The 16,890-nt window shown below is 48.2% G+C and overlaps 2 protein-coding genes across 2 annotated transcripts; both read right to left on the bottom strand.

Moving 5' to 3' along the window:
- Window positions 1-22: 22 nt before the first annotated feature.
- On the bottom strand, window positions 23-1,162 carry MJAP1_003157 (uncharacterized protein; the record flags this gene model as incomplete). The annotated part of the gene is made up of 2 exons (XM_060267085.1): window positions 23-1,016; window positions 1,044-1,162. The coding sequence occupies 2 exons, from the start codon at window positions 1,160-1,162 to the stop codon at window positions 23-25; spliced, it is 1,113 nt and encodes a 370-aa protein (XP_060123068.1).
- A 792-nt stretch (window positions 1,163-1,954) lies between these two features.
- Window positions 1,955-7,711, bottom strand: MJAP1_003156 (uncharacterized protein; the record flags this gene model as incomplete). The annotated part of the gene is made up of 8 exons (XM_060267084.1): window positions 1,955-1,975; window positions 4,087-4,172; window positions 4,589-4,764; window positions 4,788-4,910; window positions 5,810-5,872; window positions 6,111-6,133; window positions 6,194-6,266; window positions 6,441-7,711. The coding sequence occupies 8 exons, from the start codon at window positions 7,709-7,711 to the stop codon at window positions 1,955-1,957; spliced, it is 1,836 nt and encodes a 611-aa protein (XP_060123067.1).
- Between the last annotated feature and the right edge of the window lie 9,179 nt (window positions 7,712-16,890).

Below are 16,890 nucleotides of genomic sequence, written 5' to 3'. Positions count from 1 at the left end.
AGGTGGTTGAGACTATTGTACACTAGTATGGCGTGGAGGGCTTCTCGGAGTGCTCCATCAGCGCAGGAACTTCCTCGTCCAAGGGGGGAAGGGCGTGGCGGCGCTCTTCGCGATCCGCAAAGCGTCGCGCTTCACGTTGCGCAATACGACGCTCCGTCTCGCGCCGGCCCTCGAGGTAGTCCTCGACCTCCTCGTCGGTCAACTTCCAGAACTGCTTCCGGCCCATAATTAGTTTCTTGAGCCAGGGGGGGAAGATGCTACTCTTCACAGCAAACTTTTGGAAGCCGTTCATGCTTTTGGTCTCCAAATCGGACATGATGAACCGGCTTGGTGCAACGCCCCAGGGTTCGCGGTCGGTGTACCATCCCGCAGGAACGACTCGCCCCCGCGTCGCTTTGAGAATCAGCCAGGGCCCGACGTTCAAAATAACGTAAGAAATGATGCCCGTGATGAGACCATAGGCAATGTTGTACATGAACGGGATACCGATAATGGTTAAAAAGGCAGGCAGCGAGTCGCCAAGATAACCCCAATTGATCTCCGTTACGCTGTGCATCATCATCGAGCCGACAATCACCAATACAGAGCCAGTGGCCCAAGGAGGGAGCGAGGAGAAGATGGGTGCAAAGAAAAGCGACATGAAGAACCAGAACGCAATGACCAACGCAGTAATGCCGGTACGGCCACCTTCGGCGATACCCGAAGCACTCTCGATGAACGCCGTGCACGGCGAACATCCAAGAAGACTTCCAGCCGAAATAGAAATGGCATCGGCCATGTAGGCGGTAGCACTTCCTTCAAAATCGCCCGTCCGCTCGTCGACTAGACGTGCCTGAGTAGCCATCGCATACAGCGTACCGGTCGTGTCCAGCAAGTCGATATACAAGAAAGTGATCAAAGCAAGCCATGCCTTTCCAGTATTATAGCCCGTCCAATTAATATTTTGTGGGCCCACAGGGCTGATATTGTGCCATGTTGCGACTTGCTTGAAGAAGTTCCAGTTATCGTCTCCGTCACTGGTATAAGGAAATTGCGTGACGGACGAACCGCGCGGCCAGGACGAGACAGCGACAAGAATAATGCCAATGATCATTGCACCACGGACGCGGTACATCATAAGAAACGTAATCAGGACGCCACCAAGGAAGATGCCTACCCACATGGTAGGGTTTTGAAGGACGTGTGATGTACACAGATTCTTATGATCGGGATCTCGGAATTGCGCAAGACATCCTGCAAAACCAACAAGATTGTCATAGTCTAAGCCGATCACGTCCAAACCATTGGGGCCGAGTCCAATAAAGGCAAGATACAATCCAATACCGGCACCTGTGCTCAACTTTAGAGAATTGGGTAGGATACGGGCAAGCCATTGGCGAACACCAAAGATGGAGAGGATGAGGAAAATCCAACCTTCGAGCCAGATGACAGCAAGGGCATCACCGTACTTGATCATTCCGGATCCAACCACAGTGAATGCAAAGTATGCGTTTGCACCAAGGCCAGGAGCAAGGCCGAGCGGCAAATTAGCCACCAAGCCCATCAAGGCAGATGCCAGGCAAGCAGCAGCGGAAGTTGCAACAACATATCCACGATGCAAGTCGTTAAGACACATCTTACACTCCGCATCGTCGCTGCACTTTGCCGCGTCTCGGCCGTCAGTCACGCACATGCCGCCTGAACTTGTCAAGATCTCTGCATTAACAGAGATAATATACGCCATAGCAGCAAAGGTCACACATCCTGCACGCAGCTCAACCGAGAAGCGCGCACCTTTGCGCTCAAGCGGATGGCCACTTCCTTCCAGGCGAAAGTAGCGGCCAAAGGCCGACTGGGCCACCGTAGCGTCCAGCCGCTGGATGAAGGACTTCACGCCTTCTAGCATTGCACTGTTTCAGAAGCAGCGCTCCAAGCGGAAACGAGGTACAAGATCAGCCTCTTTATCAGTACGTCCTTAGGACCACCCGCGAGATTGCTGCGCGGCAAAAAAAATCTACCAAACGACGCACTTGGGCACTTCGTGATTAATTGCTCTGTTGGACAGGCAAGTCTGGCCAATCACATGCGTTGATTTTCTGGACAGAGGAAACGCCGACTCGGGGCGCCGACTTTTCCGATAACGAAACGCTAGATAAGCATGCAGCTACTGCGCCGAGGGAGGGGAGCGCGTGGAGAAGTGGCCCTACGGCCGCACCATAGCACTTGGCGCAAAGCTTAAAAGATAAAGTAGAAGGGCGCAGCATCTATGGATATCGCGCAGCTTCATTGGTCGTGATTTCCATTATCATGTTATGCAGGCCCTGTCAGGAGATATGTACACCCCTTCTAGTTGGGGAGAGAATAGTTTATGGCGTGGCGCGCAAGATAGCGGCCTGCTTAGATGATCTCGTCAGAACTCGAACGGCATTGCCAACTTGGCGCGATGCGTGGTCAATAGACTTTTCGCTGAAGACCGCATCGACTTCTTCGAGCGTCAGTCCTTTCGTTTCAGGTACAAAGAAAAAGATCAGGACCCAGAGCAGGGCACAAAGACCAGCATAAAAGCCAAAGGCGCCAGTAGACGTAAATGCACGGACGAGACGGAACCACACAATGGAAAGCAGACCATTAAATAACCAAAGCACAGCCGTGCCGTAGGACATTCCCAGTTCGCGCACAGCGATGGGGAATGCTTCGGCATTATACGTGAATGGAACTAGATCAGTAAAAGCAACATACCTGGTCCCATGCCAGGCCCATAGAAACAAGCAAAGAGGTAAATTCCAAGCAGCACTACGCCCGTTCGGGCATCTTGGTTCTTCACCACCTCGTTGTTGGCGAGTACCACTTGGTGGACAGGAATGAAAAAAGCAAACCCTGCCAGCAGGAGGAAAAGGATAAGGAACGGGACGGTAAGAAGAAGAAGACTTCGACGCCCAAAGGTATCCATAGTAAACCATGCTGGAATGGAAGAAGCAAAGCACAGGAAACCGTAACCGAAACTTCCGAGCAGTGCGCTAATTTCAGACAGTCCCGCAGAAGTCAGGATGGAGCTCGAATAAAACCCGATCGCATTCACACCACAAAAGGGTTGGCCCAGCATTAGGATCGTGGTGGCAAGGAATGCGCGCAGGTTACGAGGAATCATAATGACAGACAATCTCGAGCGGTTCTTAAATTCGCGCTCTTCTGCTTCCTCCTCCTCCAACAGGGTGTGTGCACGGTACATGTCGCGCGCCGCTTGGATGGGGTCGTGACGCAAACGCAGGAATGAGCGCATGGCCTTGGCATGTTGTTGGCGTTTCATGAGCCAACGAGGGGACTCGGGGCAGAAATAGACTTGCGCCATGACCACAAAGGCAGGGACACATGCAATGCCCAACATGAGACGCCACCTGAGCCCATGGATCCCCGAACGGTCTGGAACAAAGTAAAGCCCAACATCAGCGAGATAGCCCAGCACAAAACCGAATGCTGTCCAGACTTGCCATTGCATGACAAGTGCACCGCGGATTCGCCGAGGGGCACACTCAGCTGTATACATGGGCGTAGTAGCCGACTTGGGCCCAATTCCTAGACCCATGACGAATCGTGCAACAAGCAAATGGGGCCAGCTGTTGGTCACGCCTTGCCAAATACAAGCTACACCAGAAATAAAGGCCGACACGAAAATTGTGCCGCGACGGCCAAGGTAGTGGTTGAGAATGGGGGTAAGCCAGCAGCCGGGGAATGCACATGCCAGATAGGGAACTGAATAAGAGGTTGCAACGCGTACCTGAGGACACCACACCTTGGATCCATGAGTCATAGTCAGTGCCATTATCGATGCCAAATTGTTTGGGGACTGCGTCAGAAAAACAACATACAGAATAGAATGGCACCGCTCACAACAGACTCATCCATTCCCCTGTACATTAGCGTTTACAATTCAACGTACTGCACAGCAGCAGCAATACTGTTGCAAATCGCCAGCGCATACATTGTCCATGGCTGGGCCCAGCGGTTCTTTTGTTCATGTAAGAGCACAGCACGTTCTTTCTCGGTTACTTGCGCGATATCCAACGCGTCATCGCCATAGGTCGCTAGTACCGCGCCTCGGATAAGCACATCTTCGTACTCGTGTAGCTCCTTGTCCTGAACAAACTGCCGGACGCGCTCGACCAGTGCGTCGTAGTCATTGGGAGCCTTGCTCTCTGGGAAAACTGGATCGTTTACAAAGTCATTCACTGAGGGTGCATCCTTCTCCATAGTGGTACTTTGAAACTACAGGACGAATAGCTTAATTTCATGCGCCTGGGCCCAGGCCTGCCGGCTGACTAGTTGGCAAAGCATGACGAGCTTAACTTGCCAAATAACATCATCGACCCCACATTGATTGGTAAGCAGATTCTTGGGTTCTATTTGGCTGGCCTAAGCTGCCTAGTAACGGAGCACGGCCCGGCGAAGCTTAATACGGTTGTGCAGGCGATCCAGTCGCCAATGTGACATTTTTGCCCATCCTTCACGGCCACGGGCTTCAGTATCAGTATCCCATTCGGCCCGATTTTTTCCTTCTTCGCCAGGCAAGTGGGCAAGGAGTGCATCTCGGATTAGTGCGATGAAAACGTACCCAGGTAGGCCTCCTCGGAAGGCGTATCAGCATCGTGCGGCACAGGAACAACACCTTTTTTTACTTCGGTGGTGCCATTCACGACGGACGTCCATTTCGTAGGATCCGTCATGCGCATCGTAGGATCGAGTCGTGGAAGCTCCGCCATGCGTCCGGCCCAATAGAAGGCAATGACCCTGTCGTTAGACAGGTTACGTACCTCGACTGGATGTGAGTAAAGTGGAACGGGATGATGTGGTTAGGGACACCAACCAAAGCCAGTGTCTTGTCGGATTCATAGAAGATTTGCCAGTCGTCCAAGTTGGTAAGCGAAGAAGTACCACTTAGTTCATCATTTGCAAGCACTGGTACAGGATCTGCACCTTCAACTTGATCCAGCTGCGATCCAACCGAGGGTACGATGGGATTTTGGGTGAACGGTTCTTTTTTCTGGTCCAGGAAAGGTAGTGTGCGCCAAAATCCAGTGGCCCAAAAGATGACGTCCACCTCCAGCTTAGTTCCATCACCAAGAATTACAGAGCCATCTTCATCGAAATGGTCGACGCAAGCAACGACATTGATGCGTTTGCACCACGCAGGGCTGTTTTTGTCGCGAGGGTCGTAGTCGAGCGGCGGCGGTTGAGAAGGGTCCCGGTAGGAGTTGTATACGACCGTGCCCGTGCGGGGAGGATTTGCATTTGCGTCACTTTGCCATTCCTCGACGCCATCAAAAGAACGCACCGAGCCGCCGCACAGTTCACGCGCAATGTCTGCGCCTGACGAGAAGTTTCCGACAATTAGGACACGCTTGCCACGAAAAGGCACCGGGGTGCGGTACCAAGCGCTGTGAAGCTGTTGGCCTTTAAAATAATTGCTGCCTTGGATGTGCGGGATCCGGGGAACCCTTGCCCAACCACTTGCAATTGCAACGTAGTCAAACGAATCTTCCTGAACTTCGCCCGGGTACTCCAAAGAACGCGCTTGGACGCGCCATTTAGACTTACCTGGGCCGTAATGCTCGGCTCTCTCGATCGATTCCACACTCGTACGGAATCGAGTCAGGGGTCGAACATCAGCATAGTCGGCGAATTGGTGCAGGTAACCCAGCACTTGGGCACGCGTAGGGAAAAGACACTGGTATTCAGGGAACGGGAAGTCACGGAATGCCATAAGGTCCTAGGTCAGTCAATTGTATTACCGTACCGAAGGAATGTTGGTTCTGAATCAGTATTAGAGACGCACCTAAGGCCATCGTACATGGCGCTCTTTTCAAACTCGCGCCCAAGTTCGTTGCTCGCATATCCACTCGACTGGACCTGCGTAGTATCTCGCTTCTCTCCGTAATTTGACAACGGAACGACGCAGGTGCCGGGATCTTGGTCGAAATTCCAGAGGCCGCCTACATCTCCACGGCGCTCATACACAACAATCTCGAACGCTACCAGTAAGCTTCTTCTCTTGAACGTACGGTCACCTTCGATAGACCGGAGCTGCTGGACCACGGCTAGTCCAGCGCTACCGGCTCCAATCACAGCTACTCGACTTTTCGTGGTAGTCATTACCCGGCTAGAAAGATGGTGTGCTCGCTGCAGGCTCTGGACAGGCATGCTTATGTAATACGCGCACGGTCGTGAGATTGGCAACGTGGCTCTCTCGAGAGTTCAGTGCCGACTTGTCAAGGAAGTTGGTGAAACAGTTGCTCGTAAAAGGTCTACATGCGAATGAGTAACAAATTCAATGTCTATCATGGATACCTGGTGAAAAAATGAATGAATGTAGACATCATCCTAGAAGACTAGAAAGCTTCTTCGGTTTGAAGATGCGAAAAAAACATTACATTATGAAAGCACAGGCAGCCAACATGGCCGGCAACGCAATGGTCATAATAGTAGTGCGCGTGGCAACAGCCGAGTTTTGACCATTCGAGCTGTTGGCAGACTTATCCTCAGAGCCATCCGACGGACTGGAGCCCTTTGAGCTGGAGCCGGAGCCGGAGCTCTTTGAGCCGGAGCCAGAGCTTTGCGATGATGCAGGCTTGGACTTGGACGAGAATCCACCGGGACCCGTCTGCTTGTTCTCAGGCGTAATGTCGATCTGGGATGCGACATTGATCGGCATGCTGTTCATGTCAGGAAGACCCTTAGGCATGATGTTACCTTTAATGAAGTCACTGAACACAGCGTACGTGTAGTTGTCTTCCACGTACGGCTGAGTAACATTGAGGCATGCAGTGAGGGGAATGACGTTCTGGTACGCCTTCTTAATCTTGGGGAACTCTTTCATGAACTCGTTCATGGTGTTCTCAGTAAGCTCGTGCGTGAGCACAACCACACCCTTTCCATCAAGCTTGTTCTGCGTTTGCTTGTCGATAATCTTTTGGTAGTTCGAGTCGATCTTCGCTGTAGCAGCATTGCCGTCAGGGATAATGTTCCAGTCATCGGTGTCATCGCTCCAGATGATAGTGCGGAGACCAAGAGCATTCGCAATAGAACGAACACGGTCGTCAACATCTCCGAAAGGAGGACGCCAGCAACGAGTAGTCACTCCAATAACATCCTTGATAATGCGCACAGTGTAGTAGAGCTCAGCGAAGACCTGCTCATTCGACAGAGTAGTCATGTAACGGTGCGACCAAGTGTGCACGCAGATGTCATGGCCATCAGCAAAGCCACGCTGTGCCTGTAGCGGAAGATCAATAACGTTGGTACCAATATAGAAAAGGGTGGCCTTGAGTTTTTGCTTGTTGAGGTAGTCATAAAAGGCGTTGTGCGAGCAGTTAGGACCATCATCAAACGTAAGACCCCAAGTGTTAGGTTCAGGGCAGTCCTTCACATCAGGGCCCAGGTCCTTGTGCTTTGGCTTCATGCAACCAGTGGCAGTCCACCAGCAGTCGGGATCCTTGTCGTTGTCGTACGAATCAGAGGCTTGGTCCGAGATACCATAGTGGCCCTTCGTCGCACCCTTCGTAGGCACGTCGTTGGGGATGACATTCGCCTGTTGGATCTCGTTCCAGACCTTATGGGCCTCGTCGTCACCGTCAACAAGGTGGGCTATGCCGGAGCCAGGGTATTTCTTCGACAGCGCGTCGCTAGAAGGGAGACCGTACTCTTTGCACTCTTGCGTGGGATCAGAAACCTTGGCCATATCAGCAGCATTCTGGGGGGTGCCGCGAGCATTCAGGCCTTGGCCAGCGCGACCACGCGAATGAAGGTGCTCAACAGGAAGGTCGTGAGCTTGAGGGATGCTCAAACCGCGACCGACGTGGGCATATGCGGGAAAAGCGGAAAGCGCAATAGCACTCAGAACGAGGCTCAATGAGAGCTTCATTGGTATCGTGTTTGGGTGTGGGAAGAGGGTTCAACGAGGACTCGCACTGTTTGGAATAGCTCGGATTTCCGAAGCTAAATCATTGCTTCGGAAATCCGCGCCAGCAACGCCGACGAAACTTCGCGTATTTTGCCTGATGCGCGACGCGCTTGGGCGTAAGTGGACGCGCTCAAAGTCCGATGCGTGAACATCCAAAATACTCAATTGTTGTTCGACACATCCATTCCTGGGATGTAAGGGCATGCAGGGCGGATTACCACGGTCCACCGAGTGGGCAGACGAGGGCTCTCCAAACATTTTTGTCGCATTCTTATTGGACAATTGCACGTGGCGTCTCGCAGATTGCCCTCGTTGGCACGTACATCGGGCCAATTGAGTTTACCCACGTTCAAACTGATCTCGCTTAGGAATTTTGAAATTACTTGCTCGTCCCTTGAGCGTCAACCTCGCGAGGGTTGTCTATTTTTAGTATGGCTTGGCGGCGATCGTCGTTTGCGTTTTGCAGAATGTTCGTGGGCAAAGATCATCAAAATGGTTTTGATTATGCCTTGTTTTAGTAGACAGAACAAAAGTGAAAAGATGGTACTTGGGATAATTAATGGCGTGATTCCAATACGGTACTTGCGCGGGGAGGGAAGGACGGTTCCGTTACAATAAGCTAGCTTCTTAGCCAAACACCATACGGCGATGATGATGATATTATGTCTTCTCATACTTTATCATGTTTTCTCTAATATTCGTAACAGTTGCTTGAGTACACTAACCAGTATGACGTGCGCGGCAGGTCATGTTACGTGAAGTGTTGGCGCAATTACGGATATGGTGGCCCGTGCTCAGGGAAGCATTGCGAATAATACGCCAAAATTTGCAAGTGCAAGGACGCCGTCGGGACTCCCGTCAGAGGCGTTTCCTACAAATAGCAAGAAATATACCATGCTTTGTGCGCCTATTCACAACCATGGCTCCAGCTGTTCAAACCTTCTCAAGCGTCGATGCTAGCAACATACACCCCAAGGGCGCTGACACTGACACTGTCCTTCAATCTGAGTCTTCAATCGCTCCCAGGGCCCCTCTTCAGACTACTGGTATCCTCGACTCGCTTTATGAAAGTGAAGAAGTCACCCCTGTTATTGGACGCTTGTATCCTACTCTCCAACTCAAAGATGTAGTACATCATGAGAAAGCCGATGAACTTATTCGTGACCTTGCTATCACCATTTCCCGCCGCGGAGTTGTATTTTTTAAGAATCAAGATCTAAGCCCAGAAGAGCAAAAGTTCTTGGTAAACCGCCTCGGCCATCTTACGGGAAAACCTCCTAGTTCTGGTCTTCATATCCACCCTATTCTGAATGCCGAGCGCCAAGGAAATTATCAGATTGTTGACGAAAAAGGGACCATTAACAATGACAACGAGATTAGCGTCATTTCCAGTGAGTTGAACCGTAAACTGGGTTCGCGATCGCTCTACTCTGGGAAACGTTCTGGAGCAGATGAATGGCACAGTGACATTGCATTTGAGAATGTTCCTTCTGATTATACTGCATTGAAGGTTCACACCCTCCCTACCACTGGTGGTGATACAATTTGGTCCAGTGGCTACGAAGTATATGACCTTCTCTCGACGCCTTTCAAGAAACTGTTTGAAGGACTGCAGGGCATTTACCAAGCTCCTCAATTCCGTGAAGCTGCAGAGCGTAACGGATATCAGCTTCATGAAGGTCCTCGTGGTGCAGCTGACAATGTGGGGACTGATCTTAACACTAAGCATCCTCTTGTACGAACTAACCCTGTGACGGGCTGGAAATCAGTCTTCGGAGTTGGCAACTTCCTCAGGCAAATTGAGAACTTGACGACGGAAGAAAGCGAATCTGTTAAGCGTTATGTCCGAGACTTGGTTACTCAAAACCATGCGACTCAAGTGCGCTACCGTTGGGGCAAGAATGACCTAGCGATCTGGGACAATCGCTCCACTTACCACGCGGCAACACCTGATTACTTCGACATTGGCCCTCGGTCTGGCGTGCGAGCCGTATCTTGTGGAGAGAGGCCTTACTATGATCCGAGCAGCATTTCCCGTCGTGATGAACTCAAAGGAGGTAGGCTTATTTAGATGGTCCGTGTAGTAACGTATTACTTAGTCCTAGTACAGTGGTCTGTGCGAGTAAGTTCCAATCACGTGCTCATTCAGGCGGGTTTGTGCGGCAATTGCGTGAGTCATTTATTGGGATAAGATATGCTTGACAGATTGGTTCATACACCACGGCCTGATAGTGTCGGCCATGGTAAGTGGATATAGTCGTATAAAAGCTATGTTACAATGTCAGTCAGATGTAGCATCACTTGAAGTTCCAGCGAACCATGATCGGCCTAAGGAGAAAGTTGAAGTGATTGACGTGCATCCCCAACAGAGTCGCATTCCACTAATATTCGAACTAGATGACGAATACTATTCAGCATTTCCAAAAAGTACAAAAGCGCTAGTAGTCGTTCTCGCTTCGGCATCTGCTGTGATGAGCCCGCTGGCTATCAACATCTATATGCCTGCTGTGCCTAGCATTTCTAAAGATTTGAACATTGACAACGGCCAGACGCTATTATCAGTTACCATGTACATGGTTTTGCAAGGATTGTCGCCTTCATTCTGGGCACCCATCTCTGATACGTATGGTCGACGTCCAGTATTGCTTGTCATGTTTGTATTGGCTGTCGCTGCTAATCTTGGTCTGGCATATACTAAGGTGTATTGGTTACTCCTAGTATTAAGAATGCTTCAAGCAACTGGAGCAAGCCCCGCTATACCAATTGGCGCGGGTTCAATAGGCGATGTCTCGCGCCGAAAGGAACGTGGGTCATATATGGGCTATTTGCAAATCGGGATTCTTATGGGTCCTGCTGTTGGTCCCATTATCGGGGGCCTCTTAACGCAAAGATGGAATTGGCACTCCATTTTTTACTTTCTCGCAGTGCTAACTGGAATCCACCTTATCCTTTTAATGCTGCTTTTGCCTGAATCACTCCGAACTCTAGTCGGTGACGGCAGTCTCCGGCCTCGTGGAATCTGGCTACCACCCGTATCAATTCCTTTTCAACATGTCAAGCAGAATTCTGAAGAGGACCCAAGCAAAAAGCGGCAGTGGATGAATCCTCCACCAAAACTCAGCCTACGAGTAGTTGGGTTTGATCGTCCTTGGAAAATGTTCATGCAAGCAGATATTGCCTTGATGATTGCAAGCTATTCGCTTCCATTCGGTGTATATACCATGGTCTCTTCTTCGCTATCCCCCACACTAAGCAAACAATACAATTACAACTCGATCCAATGCGGGCTTTGTTTTTTACCCTTGGGCATTGGTTGCGCTGTTGGCAGCCTGCTCTCTGGAAAACTGCTCGATTATGATTATGCACGCGCGCATGAAAAGCAAGGAGAAAACATGAACCTACATCGGGCAAGACTCCAGCACGCACAGTTGTTTAATGCGTTGTTTACCGCCACAACTATCGCCAATGGCTGGTGTTTGGAAAGAACAGTACACATTGCGGCACCGGTTGTATTCATGTTTTTTTTAAGCCTTTTCAACGTTCTTTTCTTCAACTCCATGTATGTGGACAGAAACTGACCCCAGTCAAACGATTCTTGTTGATCTCACTCCTGGAAAAGCTGCTTCTGCAACCGCAGCCCTTAATGTTGGACGGTGTCTAGTGGGTGCTGCACTGGTGGCAGCTGTACAATATGTGATTAACGATATTGGAAATGGCTGGACGTTTACTCTTTTTCCGTTGGCTAGTTTTATTATTCCCATGCCTCTCATTGAGTGTGTGGTCCGTTTTGGTCCTCGCTGGCACTGCGCAAGAAACAAACGAAAACAATCAATGTCCCAGTCCCAGGAGTAAACGACAATATTGTGTATCCGACTTGAACGCAAAGCATATATAATGACTATGGCAGCAACTTAAATTTAGGTCATGAGACAGTACTAAAGCGCAATTTTTTTATTGCAGCGCACGGATGCGTCGGAAGTCCGACCACTTGTATGTAGTTGAAATTGCAGGGTCTCGTGTCACAGGGTAATATTGCCTAGTTTTACGCCTAAAAGAGCGGGGCTGAGAGAGTTTTCATGTACATAGAATGCCAAGACAGGGTAGTCTGACCTATACCGGAAATTGTCTTTCGTGTAGCCGCTGTTTCGCAAAAGTATAAATGGATCGGCTTGACAAGCTTTGTTTTCTCCCTTAGTTTTAACATGAAGTATCTCACTTTTGTGTTTGTACTAGTTTCGACTGCATTGCTTGTCCAAAGCCTTCCTGCAAACGCCAGTAATTCCTCTGCGGGAAAATCTGCTCCTGCCATAATAAGTGCGACGGAATCTACCGACGCATTCAATGGCGCCCCCAATACTAAAGCTGCGAAAAACAGCCCCAAGAGCTCATTGAAATGCCGCAAGGTTCTTGAGGGTCCAGTGGTTCTTGGTAGCTATGATGGTGGCAATTATCCAAATTTGCACACTCACAATGCTGCTCCAGCTGACAACGGAAATGCAGTACGTATTTCATAATGATAAGGATGACACCTAACCTTTAACCAGATGCTTTCAGTAGCCTCTAAGGAAACTTGGGCTGCTTATTGGTCCTGCACTGGTTTTGACAATCACAATAACACGGAACCTAGCAAGAATGCATACTTCGGACAACTCCGAGTCTCCGACACTTGGTGTTACACGCTGGAGCATGGAACTGGAGGAGTTAACAAGGGTCTCGTTTTGGAAGAGTGTGCTTGGAGCGGAAGTAATGCACTTTCTAGCCAATGGATTCAAGGCTCATGGCAAGACAACTTCTTTGCACTGGCTCCAACTGTGACCAACCAGAAGGGAATCAGCAAACAGTATGCTCATGTTACGGAACATACGGATTACCACGGTGCTCTGGGCTTTGCGGGAAGTAAACCTACTAAGAAAACTGTGGCTATCAAGTACTATTAAGCAAGAATAAAATATCTGCATGAATTGGTATGATTTAAAGGACTTTGGACAATGGTGACTACAGATTTTGACGCAAGTATCGCAAGTAGTAGTGAATTTCGACAACGTTGGGTCGTTTTACAGAAACTGTGGGCCAGTTTTTTTAAAGTATAGTGTAATTTACTACCCCTGGACGTGCATTAAATTTAGCCAAAGAAATGGTTAAAGCGCAATAGCGGAATTCGAAGTGAGACCAGTTGTGCGTTTGATACAAACATTTAAATTTGGTCGTCAAAATTAAGATGGTACGCATGATCTCGAACAGCCTTATTAGTGTCTATTTACAGGATAAAATTGACTTAATTACCGTCACATTAAACTGTCTATACAGGGCAACTTGGTGAGAGATAATGTTTGGTTGTCTTAATAATCAGGGACGACTTTGAATGGCAACGTCATGACATCAGCTGCATCGCACGCTTAGAATAGGCAAATTTCTTGCGGAACATATGTCCGTAGCGATATAGAATAAACAGAGCTGTGATGCCAATAAAAGCACTTTTAAGCGCAAGAACACTGTTCTCCCAACCTTGGCCAAGTGCCTGGTAAATGTTTGGGACGAAAAGAAGAGATACTTGCGACCAAGCTTCTGACTAATTGCACTATACACCATAGGAGCTACAACGAATGCAATCATAGAGTTCGACATCATGTTTCCCACAGTGGCGGATAAAACATTAAATTCTTTCATGAGAGTGGCTATGGCAGGTGCGTTCATTGTGCTGCTAATGGGAGGTAATAACGTGTACAATGATACAATCACCACTAAATACATGCGATACCGCTTGGACCAATTTCTCGGGTTTTCATATCGATCACTGTCATCCCAAGAAACGAGATAAGGATCAGATTCGCCGATCTGAACTACAGTCTCAGGAGCAGATTTGGTAGATTTATCGTCATCGGGACACACTGAAAGAACAGTCCCTTGGCTTTTCAGCATGGCAGGTACCGTGTCGAGTGGCTCTGAGGGCCTTGGGTTTGGCTTCATGATTAAAACATACTATGTCCTCTATTAGTATTATGTACGATAGCGTGGGGACGTCTTAGCGCAAGGGCTATTGTGCCTTCAACAGGGGCTGTGTGCGAAAGGTAGCATCGGTTGTAAACTCGCGCGTCATAATTCAGGCTCGTTTCTAGTTTCTAGTACACCTATTGGCTACGCCCTGTTGAAGTATGTATTATGTAAACATCGGGCATCAGCTTGGGCACCACCAAAAAAATCTAGCTGATGGGCGATCTATGCGTCTACTTCTTTAAGACGTCTTTGCGAATTGAAAGCTGAATTCCAGCCATGCAATACTTGGTGACACTTCAGTAGTGCTGAGCATCGTTTTTTTTTGTGTCTATCAGACTCCCTGTGATGCCAAGAAGCGTCTAAAGTTTATCGAAATCGTGAAACTTTGACATGCTTGCAAGTCTACTTGTAGTTTTCCCTGTCAGATGACCCTTGCATGTGCATCACAGTTGACGCTTTAAATTGGGACTTGGGTTGAAGAGCACCTATTGCTTAAGTAATGTGCTAGTTTCTAGGGACTCTGTCTTCGCGCTCGTCATTGCACCATACGCGCTTCTTTTCTACAGCGCCGTCGAAATACAGCATAGTTACTATGAGAGTTCAAACAGTTTGCTTGGTCCCACTCAATCCCTGACTTGATTAAAGAAAGTGTTTCGACCGCCTTTGGTCAGATTGACTACTTTGACAAACCTCCAAAAGATTTGTTATTAGACATGATCAAACGTTTGTTTAAATATTGCTCTTGCTAAACATTATCTCAAAAGCATAGTCATCTCCGCAGATGTTTGAATTCGTGTTTATGTCGTACAGATCACCCAGCAGCCCAGGTCCTCGTATTCGTACCTTTAAGCGGTTTGGCCTGCGGTTACGTAATATGTCAAAATATGGCTTATTATTCGAAATGGGATGCGCAAGACTTCGGTAGTGTCCATAGACGAGGTTCATTGCGCCCAGTCGATTATTGTAAACAAATGTAGAGACTTTTGAGACAGAATCTATGAAATCGTTAACGATCATAATTCATAGCCATATAATGGAGTATCTGTAGCAAGAGCACGCTACATGAAGATTGCGAGGATTAGGATCAGGATCATTAAAATATAGAAATGCATAAAGGACAATTACCCGAGAAAGAGAATAGATACCAAAAATCAGGAAGGAGTTTATATAGGACATGCCACTAGCGCAGTAGGCAATGTGTTCGAGTTTGTTAGCTTGCTTTACTCCAAGAGTGTTGCGCAGATATATAAGAATTATGTATCCACCGTGCTCTCTTGTAGTCCCATCCTTCGGCTAAGAAAACGTATACTGAAAGCATAATATGGGTTTAACGGTTCAAGTGATTTACAAGAAACTCCGATCGTATGTCAGTTTTCATTGACCAAAAAATGTCATCGGATATGAGAAGAGTGTCACAAATAACAGGGCTAGGATGTAAGGAGCGTCATGATGGATTATACGAGAACTAGCTAGTGGGATTTGTACGCTGATAAATGTGCAGTGAACAACAACGAACCTCGGCCAAATCGAGACTGCGGAAGTCCGGGGTGCGTGGATTCACAAAACTTAATTGGAGTTCCCTCATTCCGACGGGAGCTCCTGATACGGTTCCAAGCGACTGAAAAGGGATTCCGACGTTTTGATGGGCTAAAAATACCACGGAATAGAGGATAGTGTCACAAATAGCAAGTCTACGATATAAGGAGTATGTATCGATTGAGCTGTGCGGAGCTTGACGAATAGGACTGTTGCGCTGTACGACCGTGCGGTGATCGACAACTCATCCGACTAGGGTCAGGCGCCGGAAATCCAAGGTGCATGGAATTACAAATTTAATAAAAAATATACCTCTTGCCAAGAAACTTGCGTGCGTGAACACCGAATGGTCGTGCATAAGGGAACTATTTAAGAGCATGGGGGGTAGGTAAGGATATTGGTACAGGAACCATACTCACTTGTCTATTCTGTTACAACTAAAGCAACTATCATGATGCGCATGAAAATTGGAATGATTGTGTCTGCCCTACTGGCCATAGCGATGGCAGCTCCGGTGGAAGAAAAGAACGCTGATAATTGCAAAGAACTTTATGAAGGAGAGCTGATTGGAACCTTTCCTTTCAGCAATGACGTATCAGGCATGAAGTTGAGCAACCATACGGTGAAAGCGTACGGCGGTAAGCTGCTGGAGGTGAAACTGCACGGAAAGTCGCACCAAAAGTCCGAGCTGAAAGTTATATTTTCGAAATGCAACAACAAGCATCAAGGTATTTTTTCGGTGAAAGGCGAAAAGGGCAAGTGTCTGCAGCACTCGCCTAGGAAGGGAAAAAAAGAAGAGGAAGTTTTGTATGTTGGAGATTGCAAAAAGAAGAACAAAGGACTGTTCTATTTGTCTGGGCTTGAGCACGGAAGAGGTCAAATTGGAATTTACAGGGATGACGGAGAGGTGTTCAGTGATGCACTCTTTCCGGACATGGAAGGGGAGGAAGGTGCTGTTGTGATGGAGAAACAAAACATTTATGGACACCCGTACGGAATGGTGTTGGATGTTGAGAAACATCTATAGAAGAAATAGTTTGAGAAACGCATTGATTAGGATTAGGATTAGGATTAGGATTAGGATTAGGATTAGGATTAGGATTAGGATTAGGATTAGGATTAGGATTAGGATTAGGATTAGGATTAGGATTAGGATTAGGATTAGGATTAGGATTAGGATTAGGATTAGGATTAGGATTAGGATTAGGATTAGGATTAGGATTAGGATTAGGATTAGGATTAGGATTAGGATTAGGATTAGGATTAGGATTAGGATTAGGATTAGGATTAGGATTAGGATTAGGATTAGGATTAGGATTAGGATTAGGATTAGGATTAGGATTAGGATTAGGATTAGGATTAGGATTAGGATTAGGATTAGGATTAGGATTAGGATTAGGATTAGGATTAGGATTAGGATTAGGATT

Source organism: Malassezia japonica, chromosome 6, assembly GCF_029542785.1.
Source record: "Malassezia japonica chromosome 6, complete sequence".
Classification (NCBI taxonomy): domain Eukaryota; kingdom Fungi; phylum Basidiomycota; class Malasseziomycetes; order Malasseziales; family Malasseziaceae; genus Malassezia; species Malassezia japonica.
Note: the sequence above shows the minus strand (reverse complement) of the source record. Positions and strands in the feature narration are given on the sequence as shown.